At 37.9% G+C, this 18,956-nt stretch overlaps 2 protein-coding genes across 2 annotated transcripts in view; both read right to left on the minus strand.

Annotated features, from left to right (window-relative positions):
• Positions 1-1,023: 1,023 nt before the first annotated feature.
• Positions 1,024-5,524, minus strand: LOC107724181 (zinc/cadmium resistance protein). Its single transcript, XM_016532992.1, has 3 exons — positions 4,928-5,524; positions 4,063-4,272; positions 1,024-2,600 (listed from the first exon to the last, which is right to left on the minus strand). The coding sequence occupies exons 1-3, from the start codon at positions 5,472-5,474 to the stop codon at positions 1,885-1,887; spliced, it is 1,473 nt and encodes a 490-aa protein (XP_016388478.1). The 5' UTR covers positions 5,475-5,524; the 3' UTR covers positions 1,024-1,884.
• Positions 5,525-11,490: 5,966 nt separating this feature from the next.
• The window catches only part of LOC107724170 (protein phosphatase 1 regulatory subunit 37-like), a 15,448-nt gene continuing 7,982 nt past the window's right edge, over positions 11,491-18,956 (minus strand). The window contains exons 6-7 of the mRNA XM_016532982.1: positions 13,206-13,307; positions 11,491-13,093 (exon numbers count right to left, since the gene is read on the minus strand). Of these exons, the coding sequence (XP_016388468.1) occupies positions 13,219-13,307 (89 nt within the window). The 3' untranslated portion in view covers positions 11,491-13,093; positions 13,206-13,218. The remainder of the gene's footprint in view (positions 13,094-13,205; positions 13,308-18,956) is intronic.

An 18,956-nucleotide genomic window follows, 5' to 3' on the forward strand; every position in this document is an offset into this window, starting at 1 on the left:
AACTAGTAAAGTAACGCATTACTTTTTAATTTACAAGAGAATATCTGAGTTAGTTTTTCAAATAAGTAACGCAAGTTACTTTTTTTTCCAATTTATTGTTTGACAGCTCTCCTGTCCCCATGTTGAGAGAAATCAGATGTTACTGTAGTTATTTGCCAAAAATATAACTTTTTTTATTTTAAAAACAAACAAGCAAGCCCTGTCCAGATTTAAAAAGTAACGCAAAAGTAATGTAACGCAACGCATTACTTTCCATAAAAAGTAACTAAGTAACGTAATTAGTTACTTTTTTATGGAGTAACGCAATATTGTAATGCATTACTTTTAAAAGTAACTTTCCCCAACACTGCATATAACACGTGCTTTTATGCATTTCCTAGAGGGGCAAAAGTCAGTGCCTAGTTCATGAATTTAAAAACATCCACGTATAACAACAGATGTACAAAAAAATAACAAACGTAATCCAAAATTATTTTAATAGCAGACCGAGTGCCTATTTTTGTCATGCAACATTAATGCGCCTTAGAGGTATGTTTACGTAAAAACATACATTTTGATCACCTTTATTTGGAAAGGTACAACAAAATTTAACAGCAAACCTTATCACTGTTCTGTTCAGTACTATCACTTCCACTATCTATCCACTATCTTCATAGAGGTAATATTGGGTTTTCATAGCTAAAGTAGGGCTACTTGGTGAAGAAATTAATGCACCCAAGTATTTCAAATGCAATTTATTAGTATCAGAAGGCCTCTGAGGTTTATTACATTTAGTCTGCTCAGTGTTTCAAACTTCACAACAGTGTAAATGATGCAATTTTTCCATTCTTTCCTAATGGAATTAATTTTAAAGGCAGGTTTTATGTTCATGAAAGTATTTCTTATATATATATATATATATATAACACATGCCATCCATTTATCCAAAATACAAACACATGCAAAACTTGATGAAATAGAATATATTTAAGCATGTATTATAAAATCAATATTAATATAGAATAACAAATTCACATCAGGAACATTTTGTCCCTTCATTTGAATTCCGCAAAGCCTAAAATGTACAGTAATATTCACAAAAACTTGAAATTGATCAGTTTGTAAAACAACTTAAAAATAATAAACAAAAAAATGCCTTTTTTATCATATTCGATGCATCAGACTTTTATGGCTCATGTGATACAGTAAGAATATGAAGCTCATCAAGGACGAGGAAGAACAAACGTCTCAGTTATATTCAGATGCCCAAAACTGCACAAAAATATGCAGGTGCAGATATTTATATGGACTAAATTAGATGGAATTCTGATGCTTGTAATGTAACTCGATGAGATCTTCATAACTGTATAACAGACTACTTGGCTTACATAAAACCACATTAATATCAGTCGTCACTCTCAAAACATAATGCAATGCAATGCAGTACAATGATTATTGAGAGATGAACTCATAAACGTTCCTCAAAAGCCTGATGATCTTATTTGAGACTCATATTTTTTATTTTTTTTTTCTAAAAACTTTCTGGATAATCAAGTAAACCTAAGCTTTGACAGCAACAAAGGTGCACATTTGTACAATTAGACTAAAATGCCTTTACTTGTTAAAACAAGTCTAAACTATCAATCAGACGACATGAAGGCATGGAGCAGATTGTGTGCCACAGGTTTGACAGCAAAGTTTTGATCCTGTTGATCAGTTAGAGATCTTTAAATGTGTGGAGCAGGTTAATATCTGACCATGTCCTCCTCTCAGTGCTTCAGCTCTGAATAAATCAGTGTTCACCCCTCGATTTTTTTGCATATATAAATGCATTTATTGCTGGAGTCTCCGTCATGTACAGTACTTACAGTGCTGTCAGTTCACAAACACACCAACAAGCTTCAGTCACAGGTACGTGTTCTCAATAACCACATCTCTATGCTCATCAACACTGTGCGGCGCTGGAGAGCAGGGTTGCACACAAGCAGGACTCTCTGTCTTGGGACAGCTGGTCTTGTCCACCTGAGGGGAGCAACAGAGCTTCTCCACACACTCCTGGCCACAGCGCAAGCTGCAGAGCGACCGTCCCGATCCGCCACCGGCTGCTGCGTCGCTCCTGATGAACTCCGGCTGCACGGTGCAGTGGTTGATGCCGAAAGCGGCCAGCACTGCTTTTGTCCTCCCCATCAGATCTGCGCACTGCGCTGCGTTCAGCCCGTCCGGACAGTGAACGTGCAGCGACGCCACCATCAGCGCGTCCGACAGCTGCCACACGTGCAGCTCGTGCACCGACAGCACGCCCGGTACTTCAGTGAGCCTCAGCCGCACCTGAGCCACGGAGAGATGCAGCGGCGTCGCCTGCAGCACCAGCAGCCCGTAGCGCCGCAGCTTCGGCAGGGCTGTGCATAACAAAACCAGCACACAGACTGCGGAAAAACCTGCGTCCAGATACACCAGGAGGTGACAGTCGGAGTGAGGCCGATGGCAGTGCGCTGCAGACAGCAGGAGAACCAGACCGTTAGTCAAAACCAGGACTGAACCCAGAAGGTGCTGCTGGATCACACCGATGTAGCCGAGCTGCTGTCGTCTGCGCCTGGAGCCTTCAGGAATACACTGGGAAACTGTCGGGTTAAAAAGAAACCAATTATACATAGTGTGGCATGTCGAAATTGCGGAATATTTCTGTATAGGGTAGAGTGGGGGAAAACGTTTCCAGTTCCACCCTACTGTTTTTCCCAAAATAACCACTAGATAAAGTCAAGATACAGTTTTGTTGTAACTATGGACTGTGTTGACAAGAGTGATGTAGAAGTATTCATCGTGAAGCTCACACTGCTGATGAACCCGAGAGAGAACTGATTTCACAGGAAGTGATCTAATATTCAGCAGAAAGAAAAAAGTGTTTTAAAGCTTGCTGTTTTGTGGAACATCACAGTTATATATGATATGAGAACAGTAAGGCCTGTAGATGCAGTATGTGTTATTTAAGAAAATTAGCATTATATTTTTAGAATTACTTTTTTTTTTTTTTCAAACCTAGGCTGTGGGGTAAAACTAAATTCATAATTATTGATTATATTCTTTTTAATTTTAAGCTAAAACTGCCTGTATTTTGCTGAAGCAAATTGCTTTGTCAGACTGGTACAAATTAAATTTTTGTTAAAAATCTAATAACATGAAAACTCTGGACATTTTTCATACTCGGTTTATAATTTATGTCATTGTCACTAAAACTATGATAACTATTCTGGACACATTTAACTTTTGTTTCACAGAAAAAAAATAATAATTAACTGTCCGGGGGGCGGTTTCCCCACTCTACCGGTCAAAAGTTTGTAATAATTATTTTTAATGCGTTTGAAAGAAGTTTATTATGCTCAACAAGGCTGTAATTTTTTTAAATAAAAAATAGTAGTATTGTGAAATATTATTACAATTTAAAATAACTGTTTCCTATATGAATTTATTTTAAAATGTTATTTATTTCTGTGATCAAAACTGAATTTCCAGCATCATTACTCCAGTCTTCAGTCACACATGATCTTCAGAAATCATTCTAATATGCTGATTTTCTGCTAAATAAATGTTATTATTATTAATGTTGAAAACAGTTGTGCTGCTTCATATTTCAAAAGTTTGGGACAAGAAAGATTTCAACAACCAAAAATACTTAAGAAATTCATTTTTATTCAGCAATTATGCACTAAATTGATCAAAAGCGACAGTAACGACATTAATAATGTTACAAAAGATTTCTATATCAAATAAATGCTGATCTTTGGAATTTTCTAGTCATCAAAGAATCCAGAAAAAATTTTTTATCACGGTTTTCACAAAAATATGAAGCAGCACAACTGTTTTCAGCATTGATAATAATCAGAAATGTTTGTTGAGCAGCAAAGCAGCATATTAGAATGATTTCTGAAGATCATGTGACACTGAAGACTGGAGTAATGATGCTGAAAATACAGCTTTTTACATACATTTTAACAGATATTACAACAGAAAATTGTTATTTTATATTGTACTAATATTTCACTATCTCTGCTTTTACTGTATCTTCTTAAATGAACATGCTCTCACCGGTGGGTTGATGTGGTTTTTCCGGAATGATTTCCTGTGAACTTTCACTGATTCTGGAATTAGACTTTTGACTGTGACTGGACTGGACTGCTTCAGTGATGCTGGGCTCTGGTAACTCAGAAGAGCTGTGCTGAGAGCCTTGATCTGGATCCAGAACCCGAGATGCTTCAGGGTTGCAGAACATCAGTGCGTCATCCTGCAGAGCACTTCCTACAACACAATAATCATCAAGATCCTCACAGCCGTTCTGCAGCAGATCCTTAACCTTACTGATCATAATAAAATACAGAGGAATAAACACCAAGGACATTAGGCCACAGAATGTGGAACTGATTGCACTGTACTTACTCTTCTGTATCACTAAAGGAATGCAAAACTGTCATTGGGATTACAAAAGCAGCTCAATGTCAGTTCAAAGAGAATAACTCGTGAGCGATGAAAATATTCATTATAGTCACATTCTCATCACTGCACAACCAAACTGATCACTTCTTCCAATAATGTTTTCATTTTCAGATTTTGAGTCAGTTTAGGGTCAAGGTGAAGACATTTAGCAGGAAAGGTTGGCATCTTGTGCAACCTTCCCAGTTTGGTTGTGCAAACAGATGGCTTCAGCAAAAGCATATACCGTCGATTAACAACCTCGGAGCTCACAGTAGGTCTGTCTTTAATGGTGTGTAAGTTATTGTTCAAAATCTATTCCCCTATGAAGAAAATGAATGGAGATTTTATTTCAGGTACCTGACTGTTGCACTCACATGAAATATTGTTAAACGATATGTATATTATCTTCAAAATGAATGGCACGACTGACCAATCAGAAATGAGTATTCCACACATAATAGATGGTTCTATTCTGACACACCTTTGCTTTCTGATGTAGAATGAGGGTCATTTCGCGTCAGACTCTTTCTGATCCCATCAGCAGCTTCATCAATCCCTCTGCTGCTTCTTTTCCAGGCCAAAACGAGCATATTAAATATCAGACTGGCTCCTCCAACAACAATAGACAGGAGTGGGTGTAGAATGGGTTCTGGCTGCACAACATGCGTGAGAATCTCCAGACTAATGGAGACACACTGAGATGCCATGAGCAGAGCTGAGATCAGGATGCCGAAGGGTTTGAGACGCATCCTTCTGTAGTCCTCAGCACACGGAGGACTCGGACCTCCTGAAGCAGAGACGTTTGGACGGGATGGAGCAGCGGTCGTGGAGGGATCAGGTGAGCAGGGAGAATTGGGATGATGCTTTAATGCTGATAGAGCCAGATTTATGAAAATGTAGAGCGTATGGAAGCTGTCCACCGCGATGAGGAGGGATCTGCAGATTTGACCGACTACAATCTCAAAGACCAGGAAGCACAAAGTCAAGACCAGCGTGCAAATGCGAGTAGAGCCGGATATCCTCGCCATCACACCTGCACAATAACAACCAGTGATATATTTTAAAGTCACAGTTAAAGGGTTAGTTCACCCAAAAATGAAAATTAGGCTGCGTTTTACTCACCCCCGAGGCATCCTAGGTGTATATGACTTTCTTCTTTCAGACGAATCCAGTCGGAGTTATATTAAAAATTGTCTTTGATCTTTCAAGCTGTTTAATGCCAGATGGCGTATGAGGTCAGCGTTGCGCATGTGACAGAAGGCCTTTGTTCACCCCCCCGGAGCCGTGTGAGACACTTTTTTTTATGGATGGTAATTAATAAAATCAATCTGTTTTTTTTTTTTGACAGATGCAGATGAAACCTTAACATTTTAAATGTGGATTTAACATTAATAGATGTTCTAATGCAAAAGAGCAGTAAAAAATCGACAAATCTTCTAGAGCACCTTGTATTTAAGTTTTCATAATCCGTTTAAAAAAAAAAATTACTTATTAATGAATAAATCTGTATATGTTAAATTATTTAATTTGCTAGTGTCATGTTTGTGATTTTTATTCATGCATGCCATAGACTTGTGATGCTTTGTTTATATAGAAACACAAGTATCTTAATGTTATTTGTGTATTTTACTTTTCATTTTATTACAAGTAGGCCTACAGACCCGGGGGAGGCTGCTGCTGCCACACACGCTATTGTTGACTCTATCGCACATTGGACGCGTCGTTCTGAACTTGCATTCTGGGGTTGAATGCAGTGATCCAAAACAGTGAATCTAATCAGCATTCAGGCAAAAGATGGCTTCAAGAATGAGCACACTGCTGACGTGATCTATCGCTAACACATCCTAAACACATGGGAGTTATTAGTCTTATCGGCATAATCGGCCAATGCGATATTTACATTTTAATCCTTTATCGGCTGATTCCGATAACGTTCAGATAATATCGTTCATCCGTAATTGCAGGTAAATATCAACTCATCCATCGCCGTTTTTGTTTAGTGTCTTATAAAGTATCCCGTTATAGTGTGAGAAAGATCGGCAAACGATTCATTGCCTGAGTGAACGTCCGAACGAATCAAACTGAATCACGAACCTTTTTGCAAACCCGTTTGACCGATTAGATTGATAGTGATTCATTCACGAATCACTAGTTCTGATTCTAAACAGATGATAAAAGGTGATTATGAAAAATAGCCCATATCTCAGGTCTAGATTCATCAGCGAAGCCTCTGGTTAAATCAAAAGTAGATTGATCCTGATTTTCCTCAATTCACAATGATCAAATGAGAAGGAAGAGGTGTTTATTTCTATGGTGTAAATGTGGAGGGGTTTGCTGTAGAGAAACAGAGCACAAACACACAGTGGAGCTGAATACTAAGTGTCAAAGATGTGGCTCGGTTGCCATGACCTCTATCAGGACTTCAGGCATTCAGACTGTACGAATCAAGAGAATGCACTCCCTGGAGACTCTCCAACCTGAACTGCAGCAAAACCCTGGACTGGAGAAACGAAAAAAAAAAAAAACCCACTAAAGTATGGGATGATATTAGACTCAAAATGATTAATAGATGCACGCACAATTATCCATGTACTGCATACATTTTATACATGTATCTTACTAACCACAAACAAATGCCTTTCAATTTGAGTCTGTGGAATTCGGGATTAAATGATTGTGCAGCGATTTGTACAAATACAGACATGTTTGTGAATAAAAATGTTCTGTTCTGCATTAATATATCATAAATTGCTCATGCAAAAAGGAATCCGTGCATAAGTGGATCAGGTGACACGCGTGCATTAATTGACGTCTAGTTCGAGTCAATCTTGTTGAAAAGTTCACTACACTGAAACAAATGCTTTTCAACCGGTGTCTGCAGAGTTAAGAATTACATTAATGTGCAGCATTTTGACGAGCTGTGTGTGGATTGGTCAAGGCTAAAAGGGCGGAACGAAAGTCTCAAAATTCAATGAATCAAATAGCATCAACTCAGAAGAGACGTGAATGAATGCACGTGCGTCGCCTGATACACAAATGCACATTTTAATCGCTACATGCACAAATCATGATACTTTAATACAAACTATAACATTTGTATTCACAAATATGTCTCTATTTGAACAAAATGCTGCACATTATTGTAATTCTTAACTCTGTATATATATATATATAATTACTGATAATAATGAGACTATAATGAAAATAACCAACAATTATGAAAATCACAAATGAGACAAGTAAGCTATGTGGTTTGAAGTGTAATATCAGATGAGTGTAATAATGAAGTGTAATAGTCAGTTGAGATTCATATTGTACAATTATGCAAAAAAAAAAGTGCATGTTCATCTTTAAAATTTACTAATTTTAAAACCAAGATTACACTTCAAAACTCATATGTGAGTGTGTGTGCATATTGCTTTCTTTTTGACCTTTTATAAGAAAGGTAACATATATAGGGTTATATGAATAAAAGATGAATCTTACTTTTTTGTTAGCATTTTAATGTACATTAATGATCTGTACATTCATGATCCTTATGTAATTAAAGAATGGTTGTTACAGTTACATAAAACTGGAAGAATATTACTATATGCAAAAACACAACAACCAGTGTATAAATCAGAAAAATCAGCATTTACCTGTTTGAGGATGTCCTGAGCACTACAGGAAAGTCTTCACAGCAGCATGAGATGCTGTTTCAGAGTTCACCGAGTGAAGAAGCGAGTTCGTGGAGAGATCAGGCCGTCGCTCTGTAGAAGCACTATCATGTGAGGATCTTCTGTTTGCCAGAGCAGAGCTGATGAGCTGAAGGAGCGCAGCGCTTCTGTTTCTCTCTCCACAGCAGCTCACGGCTTACATTCAGAGCCCCAACTGATGTTCAGAAAAAAAATGTCCACGAACGGAATTCACATGGAAAGGCTGTGGCTAAATAGCCTCTTTTTAACTCTCTCTCTGCCTGAGGGAATCCTCACACAGCTCTGACAGAGAACACGAGGCCAAAAACTAACACGGCGCATTGAGTTTGACAACCGAGAGGCTCTTTAAAGCACTAAACCAACAGCAGGCCACAATCCCAACACAGCATGAATGCAATGAAAGCAAAGCTCTTACCAGAGCACGTTTCCCCATTTACACACGCTTCAGATTTAACATTCAACCAGTAAGTTGTCAGGTTGACCAGTGATTATGGAGAATGACTGTAATAGTTTGATTAGTCTGCAGATCTTAATGTCTGACAGGAGTCAGTGTACAGTTTGCCATGAACACATTCCTATTCTTGCTGATAGCAACTTTTCCATGTCTAAGATGGATTTACTTTGAAACTAATTTTAACTAAGAAATTGCTATTTTACAGATAATTACAAAGGAACTGCATGCATATACACACATATATATATAATTTTAAAATAGCAATTTCTTGTCAAACGTACTCCAATAATCTGTTTTATTTACAACTGTATACATCTATCTATCTATCTATCTAGTATATAATATACAGTATGGTTGCCGATTATATTGTAAAATCTGTTATTATATCTGCATACACCTCTGAAGTCTCTGTTGTCATGTAAGAGCGAGTCACTGAGTGTACAGTTTGCCATGAACACATTCCTATTCTTGCTGATAGCAACTTTTCCATGTCTAAGATGGATTTACTTTGAAACTAATTTTAACTAAGAAATTGCTATTTTACAGATAATTACAAAGGAACTGCATGCATATACACACATATATATATATATAATTTTTAAATAGCAATTTCTTGTCAAACGTACTCCAATAATCTGTTTTATTTACAACTGTATACATCTATCTATCTATCTATCTAGTATATAATATACAGTATGGTTGCCGATTATATTGTAAAATCTGTTATTATATCTGCATACACCTCTGAAGTCTCTGTTGTCATGTAAGAGCGAGTCACTGAGGATTACATGGAAATTCCTTCAAAGTAGATTTATAATAATAAGCTCCAACAGTCAAATACCTCAAAAATCCCTTCTATACTGCACCGAACATCCCAAAGTAGGCTACAGCATGACTGAATGACTTCTACATAATGAGGAAATAATGATAAAAAAAGAAGTCTCACAGGAGCTCAGTATCATTTTAATTAAACTCAAAATGAGGATTATATTATCATTGCTTTTAATTCCACCTCAGGACATGTATAAGGAGGGTGTGTTTTTGGTGTATTATGTCCTGTGCTCTGGGTTTAAACAGAAGCCTGATAATCTCAAACAGATTGCTGTCCTGCTGCAGGGTCCTTTGATAGTGTTTGCACACATCTCTCAGGGTGTGTAACATACCAGACCACCGCTTGCGTTCATAGAAACCAGGGGTTTCCACCTGTGCAAACCCAGCAAACCAATAATAAAGATCCCCAGCACTTTATAACATTCCATCAAGTATCTTTATTGCATGAAATAATGGTTTTCTTTAATTAAATTCAAATGAAACATCTTTCTATTTTCTTTACAGACCCCCTCCAAAACCACTAGGCTTAAATTTAAATGCTTAGCAAAAGTTTTCATCCCAAAATAATAAACATTCTAAGAGTTGAAGTGAATTTTCATCATAGTTTTCATCCATTCTCAGAAGTCTAAATTAAATAGCATGTTCAATTTAGTTTTTCAGTGTCTTCTTTTATGTCACGTTTGCATTTAAGCCGTTTATTTTTATGAGAGCCTGGTGAAAATGCGTATAAATAGTACGCCAAATAAAAACAAACACTCGTGGTACTGAAATCGCAAAAATGGACTTTGCCGTGCATATGATACGCAGTTTTCGCGTACATATGATACGCATCTACCCCACAACCCTAATCCTACACTGTAAAAAAAATCTGTGACATTTACGGTAAAATACCGGCAAGCTGTGGCTGCCAGAAAAAAACTAAGAAACAGTTATTTAAACGAAAAAACTAAATATGAAGTGTCATGCAGGCAATTCTGGGAATGTCAATTTACAGTTTTTCACTGTAAATTATACAATGACTTTTTCTTTTTCACCTCCAAAAACCGTAATTTTAACAGTATTTTACTGTAAAATGTAATTACAGTTATCCACCGTATATAATATAGAAACTTACTGATAACCAATTAACAGGTTTTTATTGTAGCCTTTTTACAGTCTTTTACTGTTAAAATCACAATAATTTTTTACAGTGTACCCATCGCGTAGCATATACACGCCAAAGTCCATTTTTGCATATCAATACCACGAGTTTTCATTTTTATTTGGCGTACTATTTATACGCACTTTCATGAGATCGGGTTGTTTTATGAACACTCGCATACACAACTGCTTTTGATACCAAAACAATAATTGTGATACCAAATGCAACTTTTAGACAAACGCTTTTTTAGACTAGCTGTAATATCCACCTTATTTTTCAGCATGGAAGTAAGCCATGTCTCGTGAATGGGCGAGCCTAAAGATTGTTGCCATACATTTAACAAGAAAATGCTAGTTCAGCCTTTCTACTCAAAATGTCATGTTTGATCCATGTCACTTGTTTCTTTGTAGCCTAATTCTTTGTGAAGTTTACTAGCAATTTCTGAGAGAAAATGACACCGATTACACGGAGAAAAGTTTGATGTAGAAACATTTTCAGTCAAAATTAACTACAAAGAAATGGTGAGTAACACTGAGTTAGAGTAAAAAATCGGAACCAGAAAAACGGAAATCGTATTATTTAAATTTTTTTGCAAAACACAAAAAGTAATATCTTTGTTTTATTTACAATTTTGACAAATATTTTTTGGTAAATAACTAGAAGAATAACAAAGTGCATTAAACGGTAAAACTTTGCACTACAAATGAGTGTTTATGATTACGATAATAAATATGATAAATACCAGTTTGCAAAATAGCTAGAAAGCTAAAAATAACTAAACAAATTTTGTCCGCTCTTACGTTAAAAATAAGATGGACAAAGTCACTTTTAAATAGTTACTTGACCCTGAAATAACTGTCAAGTACAACTGTAAATCGCAAATGCAAGCAAGTTCATAAAAACACAGCCACACGTGCTCCTTTTGTCATTACATGCATTTATTTGAGAGGGAAAAGCCATACACATCTCTTTGTGTTTACCAGTACGGTTTGATTAATTTAACAGGTCATTTTAAAAATTACTAAAAATAAAGCATAACAAACATGGGGTTGGGGGGCAGCACAGAAGTGTTGATTTCAAGGTCAAAGACAATCTGGATGTAGAGGCAAAGCTTCTCTGAAGCCTGGCAGATAGACGTCAGAGTCGACATCAACCAGACGTTGAGAGAGAGAGAGCAACTGAAAAGCACCAACCACAGAGCCAGGAATGGTGGGAAGTACTACACTGATCAGCTCAAGCCTCGCTTCAATGTCACAAGCTTCTCGTTTGCCCTAAAATCACACGTTAGTCTGACGATGGCGACGTCTCTCGAGGTAAAGTGTAGTCTCTAGTGTCTCCAGCGGCAGTAGCTTCACACAAGCGTAGTGTTTTCTTCATGAAGTCTTGTGCTTGCACTCCTACTGCCTTCATTTCACGCCCAAACACACACCCGATTTACATAATATACTCCAGCCCTATTTATATAAATCAATCCACAGTGCCCCGCCCCTTTCCCAAACCCCCACCAATCAAAATAGGAAAACCTTAAACTTAATATTTGCTCTTTATAGATCTGAAAATATACACCAAAGGGGGGGAAATCCCACAACAACAGCTTAAAAAAAAGATGGGGAACACGAGGAGGAAAATAAACTAACAAATAAATCACACAGCAGACTCAGGTTGTTTAAAATAAATACAAACTGATTTAGCAAAGCAGCCAGAGTAAAGAGCTGAAAAAAGGTTTAAAGGCAAACGTGTCGTGTCCTGTCTTCGGATGGGAACGTACGGTGACACAGGGTTTTACCGATGGAAGACAGAATGAGTGTTTAGAGAGTGAAAATTGTACAATTCATTCGTTCGCCGAGGACGAAGATGTCCGAATCATTCAGATGACTCGCTAAATGATTGTGCCGCACATTCACGCACAAATCAGATGCCTTCAGAAGTGCTGGTTGATGAAGGGAACCCGGTGAGATCGGAGATCAGAAATGGGGGTTTGACTGATTCCTGAGCAGCAGGAATGAACGGAAAGCAGATCTCACTTTGGTGCAAGTCTTTTTTTTTGTGTTAATGAGACATTAATAACGACAAACGCACACAGAGACTCGCAACAACGTCCGCCCGCTTGACGATATCTGAAAGCCAAAACCAATGAAACGGCTTCGCATGTTCCCGCCGGTCAGTCTCTGTGCTGCATTATAACCTCCAGTCCACCAGGGGGCGGCGGAGAGGCGCCACAGTCGACAGCGTAACAGGGAGGAACAGAAGGAGGTCAGCGAGTGTGCGTTTCTCTGCATGGGCGTCTTTGGTAACTGGGAACATACAACTTTACGGCAAATGTTTAAATCACAGAAGAGATGAATTTCCTAATTTCAATAAAAGCTGGACACTGGAAGGAGGGCGAGTCCTCTGTGTTCTGTTGCAACATTTGGAAAATTTGTGGTAAAGACACGAGAAAGATGGAAAAAGACCCGAGGAATATGAGCGGATGCCATGTGGCGAGAACAAACCGGCCCTTCTGATTCTCTGCTTGTGTGGATCCTGGGAAGAGACAAAGACAGGTTAACTTAACCTACTAGACTTACTTTAAAGCACACTGGCTAGTTATTATTCCAGGAAATCCTTCATAAACACGGGAATTTCCTTGCATTACCTTGGTTACAGCATTACGGTGCATCTCTGCTGGTGTCCAGACTGGCATCAAGGAGAAGCTCCTCTAAATCCTGCCCACAGCTCAGCTCTGCTGTCACGCTCACTGACACACACACACACACAAATACAAACACAAGAATCATATCACATATAGTCTTTGTGCTTTCACTATATTCATAAAGTCCTGTTCACAGCTCAGTCCAATACGAGTAAATGATGCAAAAGCATCAATATTTCACCAATGTTTGAGCTCAGAGTATGAGTTGCATGTGATAAGATGAAACAAACTAAAGTAAACACCTGTTCAAACCCACACAAATGTTCAGCACAGAGATTTAAAATGTTTATTACACCTAACATTAGCCTTGGTGTGAACAATTAATAGTAAGAAAACCCTTCTTTCTATTTAATTGTCTTCGCAAGCTGCATGCAAAAAACATACAACGTGACCAGCATAGTCTGATTCACCAGAAATCAGTAATGATGAGTATATATTTTTTCAATAACCTAGAAAGACTCAAATTAAAGTGTTATTGTTTTGCATCTTCCACCGAATGAACAGCTTCTGAGCAAACTCACTTAATTTCAATACAAATTCAGGTGTTACTGGTTTGAATTGGCCAGATGAATCTTCAAATGAATGAACTCTGAATGAACTTCTCTGAATAAAACATGACTCATATATAAACTGCAAGTTATTATTACTTTCAGTGATGTGTGCTTTGAAATCAAGTGAGTGCACAGTAGATACACATTTACAACACAGATTTATTTAATAATAAATGATATAAATATATTTATATCTTTTTTTTTTCCATGAATCACGCAGAAAGACTCACAAATTCAGGTGTTATTGGTTTGAATCAGCTTGATGAATCTTTAACTAAATGAGCATTTCTGATTAAAAATGATTCAAATAATTACCTGCATGTTATCGTTACTTGATATCAGTCTCGAAACGAAATGCGCCGTTAAATATACAAAATTGCAATAGTGATTTTTAAAAATAAATCATATAGAGAACATGAGCGAGTTCAGGAATCACTCAGACTCAGGCATTATTGGTTTGAATCAGCCTGTTGAATCATTCAAATGAATGTGTTGAACACAGCAGGATCTACTTGGGACATTGTTCCTCCTGACCTCATGACAATCTCCTTCACTCTATTATACCAGTAGAGTGAAGCATCGGCCAAACCATACACACACTTTTTAAGCTTCCATAGTTTTCCTTCATTGTTGGCTTTAATAATAAATGATATAAATATATTTATATCTTTTTTTTCCCATGAATCACGCAGACTCACAAATTCAGGTGTTATTGGTTTGAATCAGCCTGTTGAATCATTCAAATGAATGTGTTGAACACAGCAGGATCTACTTGGGACATTGTTCCTCCTGACCTCATGACAATCTCCTTCACTCTATTATACCAGTAGAGTGAAGCATCGGCCAAACCATACACACACTTTTTAAGCTTCCATAGTTTTCCTTCATTGTTGGCCTCAGGAGCAGGTTTGATATAAAGGTCACGGGATAGCTCCATTCCCTGTAGAAATGCAGATTTTATATCCATGGAGTTAAGTGTCCACTGTCTTTGACAAATCACTGCCACAAGAAGCCGAAGAGACTCTGAAGCACATGTTGGTGAGTCCTTTTTGAGTTCTGACACCTCTAGTTCTTCGAAACCTCTAGCAACAAGACGAGCTTTGGGTACAAACCCCTTCAATGTCTCTTTGTAGGTACAAACCCACCTAGTTGAAATGCACTTTTGTCCCTCATCCTTCACTTCTTCAAAGACATGGTTATCTCTCCAACTCTTTATCTCTTCCTGTTTTGCAAAGTCAAATGTTACATCTTTTGTTACATACACATCCTCACATACATCAATGGAGTCAGCATTAGTAACAGTGGATTCAATCTGAAGATTCTCAACATTCAACATGTCAGCAGACTCTGTACTGCCTGCTACATTAGTGGGCTCAATGAGCAACAGGTTAAACCAGTTTTTATATTTACCTGTAGCTTTACCTGCACGCCCTAAGATTTTAGCTGTGCACAAAACACCTTTTTCTTTATCTCTGTATTTTACAATTTGTCCTGTTTTGTAAGCTGACAACAGTTTCCAGGTTAGTACCACTAGGTGTCTCTGTATTGTCACTTGTGTGCTGTTCTGCTTCATTCTGCCCCCTTGTGTCCTCCATTTGCCTCACCTCTTGTTGCACCTCAGTCTCTGTTTCTTCTGTCAACTGTCTGTTACTTTCAGCAAACTCCTGTCCTTTTTCATTGTCTGCGTCATTTCTACGTCAGTCTTTGTGGCATGTTGATCCTCGCTTTCTGTATTCACTTTTCTCAGTCTGAGACGAAACAAGATGAGCTTGGGGTACAACCCCTTCAATGTCTCCTAGTTGAAATGCACTTTTGTCCCTCATCCTTCACTTCTTCAAAGACATGGTTGTCTCTCCAACTCTTTATCTCTTCCTGTTTTGCAAAGTCAAATGTTACATCTTTTGTTACATACACATCCTCACATACATCAATGGAGTCAGCATTAGTAACAGTGGATTCAATCTGAAGATTCTCAACATTCAACATGTCAGCAGACTCTGTACTGCCTGCTACATTAGTGGGCTCAATGAGCAACAGGTTAAACCAGTTTTTATATTTACCTGTACGTAGTTGCTTCCGTAACGCTCTGCGAATTCTCTCGGAGCACTCTGCTTCCGTAAAAGCCTATCTTGATGCATGTGAAGCAGAGATGTGTCTTGCTACCCACTGACTCTTTGTGGTACCCTCTAGAGCTGGAGGTTTCTCAATCTGCACAGATGGTAAATTGGGATTCTGGCCAAACACTAGCTGATGAGGACTGTAGCTGTGGACACTTTGCACAGTATTCTTTGCCATAAGAGCCCAGTCCATCACAGTATGCCAATCACAACCATTACTAGTTTTCACTTTCATTATGATTTCAGTGAGTGTTTGATTGTGTCGCTCCAGAAGTCCATTGCTCACATACATCAATGGAGTCAGCATTAGTAACAGTGGATTCAATCTGAAGATTCTCAACATTCAACATGTCAACAGACTCTGTACTGCCTGCTACATTAGTGGGCTCAATGAGCAACAGGTTAAACCAGTTTTTATATTTACCTGCAGCTTTACCTGCACACCCTAAGATTTTAGCTGTACACAAAACACCTTTTTCTTTATCTCTGTATTTTACAATTTGTCCTTTTTGTAAGCTCACTCTCTTGTAGTACTCTTTATTACCCATTTTATATTTCTCATCGGTGTGACGTAGTTGCTTCCGTAACGCTCTGCGAATTCTCTCTGAGCACTCTGCTTCCGTAAAAGCCTTTCTTGATGCATGTAAAGCAGAGATGTGTCTTGCTACCCACTGACTCTTTGTGGTACCATCTAGAGCTGGAGGTTTATCAATCAGCACAGATGGTAAATTGGGATTCTGGCCAAACACTAGCTGATGAGGACTGTAGCTGTGGACACTTTGCACAGTATTCTTTGCCATAAGAGCCCAGTCCATCACAGTATGCCAATCACAACCATTACTAGTTTTCACTTTCATTATGATTTCAGTGAGTGTTTGATTGTGTCGCTCCAGAAGTCCATTGCTCCACGGACTATATGCAGCTGTTGTTTGTATTTCTATGTTGAAGTTTTCTGCCATATCTTTCACCTCATCATTGTTAAATTCTCCCCTATTGTCGCTGAACAGTTTCTGGGGTGGGCCATATACGCTTATCCAGTCATGGAGGAAATGTTTCACTATTTCAGAAGATCTCTTTGTGGTCAGAATGCTGCCTGCACTAAAGCGAGTAAACTGATCAATGATATGGAGATACCACACGCCTGGCTCAAGTTCATGCAAATCTACAGCCACAGTTTCGTTGTACTGCGATGCCAGTGTCAGGCCAACAGCAGGCTTTAGTTTAGCTTTACTGTGTTTTTGGCATACCTCACACTCACTCACAATTTTTTGCAAGATGATGCTGCATTCTGTATCTTTATTTCCTGAGCTGTTAAGAAGTCGCTGCATGTCCGAATTGTTTGTGAAGCTTCATCAGGATGTTACGTTTTTCTGCTGAGCTCATTTTATCCGAGATTATTAGGATTTCATTCTCATCCTCATTCCTTTCCTCTTCAGCAGTTGCCAAGATCTGCTCACTACATTGCATGTCTTTAGGGCTACTTTCGTTGCCCATTATGTTTACACAGTAACGACCAGAGCTTGTAAACACAAGTTCTACAGGTTGATTAAACATTTCTGCTCTGTCATTTTTCATGTCTAATACTGTTCCTGCTCTTTTCAAGGAGACTTTGCTTAAGAGCAATGGAATGTTAGCTGGGACATCCTCAGTCTCAATTTTGCACTTGATCTGTCCAATTTTTGCAGGAATTTTCTACTTTCTGTTGGAATGGACCACTTTTCCATCTCCAAACCTAAATGGTCTATGGCTTTGTGTTTCTGTCTTCCTCAAATATGTTGTCTCCTTTTGACTTAGCTCAGTGATGTAGTGATTTAGCCATTCTTGTCCACAGTGCATGCAGTGTCTATTATTGCAGATCCAAAACATTCAGTCATAAGGATTTCTGCTTCAGAGTGTAATTCGTCTGTAAACAGAGTAATGTTGCACTCCTCTACATTAGTCTCTTTACAGTCCTCAGTCAGTTTGATTTGCTCACCTTTGTGTGGGCAGTCCTTGGCCCAGTGGAATGTACTTTGACACACTGCACATTTTGATCTGCGGCCATCCTCTGCTACCAATGTTACTCATCAAAAGACAACTGTTTTAAACTTAATGGAAAACTCCCTTTATTCGACTGCAACCATAGCCGTTCACAACAACATAACAATACCGGAAGCAGCGATCTCCCCCCCCATAAGAGTCCTTACTTCCTCTCAGTGTACTATATGCAAACTTCTATTCAGAACCCTAGGCAGATAGCACAGAAATATTACATGTATACAAAAATCAGAATGTATAACCATGACTGAAACTTAACAGAATGAACTCTGAACGAATGTTTCTGAACAATCATAACTCACTTAATGAACTGCATGTTATCATTCCTTCAAGTGATGTCCATCTTGAAATGAATCAAGTGTAGTTAAATATGCAGCAGAGATTTTTCAGTAATAAATGCAATTTTTTAAATAGAAAATGAGCCAGTTTTTCATGAATCACTCGGAAAGTCTCCTAAATTATTGGTTTGAATCAGCCTAATATTTCTTACACTGAATGAGCATTTTTAAATAAATATGACACTTGAACTGCATGTTGATATCATTACTTTCAGTGATGTCCATTTCAAAATGTTTAGAGAAGGTATTCATACAAAAAAATCATGTTTTTTTGTGCATACTATTGTCTGGGAATTAGGGCTGTCACTAACGATTATTTTGGTAATCGGACGATTATTCCGACGATTAATCGAGTAATCAGATCTTTTTTTTTTGTGGTAATAAAAATAGACCTAAGCGAAAAATAGACTTTAAAACGACTTAAAATACTTATATAATAGCAATGAGGTGATAAATCAAATACAATATAATAGCAATGAGCTATTATTATAATTTATGAAATTATATTTGATTTTTATGAGTTAATTTAGACGTAATGCACGTTTTTATAGAGTTACTTCCTTGCGTTGACAATTTAAATGTGCTGCATTATTTTGCTCGTTGCGCCCTCTTGTGGCCTCGGGAGACAATTAGACCTATACAATAAAGACC

Source organism: Sinocyclocheilus rhinocerous, unplaced genomic scaffold (genome assembly GCF_001515625.1).
Source record: "Sinocyclocheilus rhinocerous isolate Xijiao unplaced genomic scaffold, SAMN03320098_v1.1 scaffold1394, whole genome shotgun sequence".
In the NCBI taxonomy this organism is placed as follows: Eukaryota; Metazoa; Chordata; class Actinopteri; order Cypriniformes; family Cyprinidae; genus Sinocyclocheilus; species Sinocyclocheilus rhinocerous.

Coding starts and splice junctions, on each gene's coding strand:
- LOC107724181 (XM_016532992.1), bottom strand. CDS start 5,474: ATGGCGAGGATATCCGGCTCTACTCGCATTTGCACGCTGGTCTTGACT. Junction 4,273..4,927: donor TTCTACATCAGAAAGCAAAG/GTGTGTCAGAAT, acceptor ATTGTGTTGTAG/GAAGTGCTCTGCAGGATGAC. Junction 2,601..4,062: donor AAAACCACATCAACCCACCG/GTGAGAGCATGT, acceptor TTAACCCGACAG/TTTCCCAGTGTATTCCTGAA.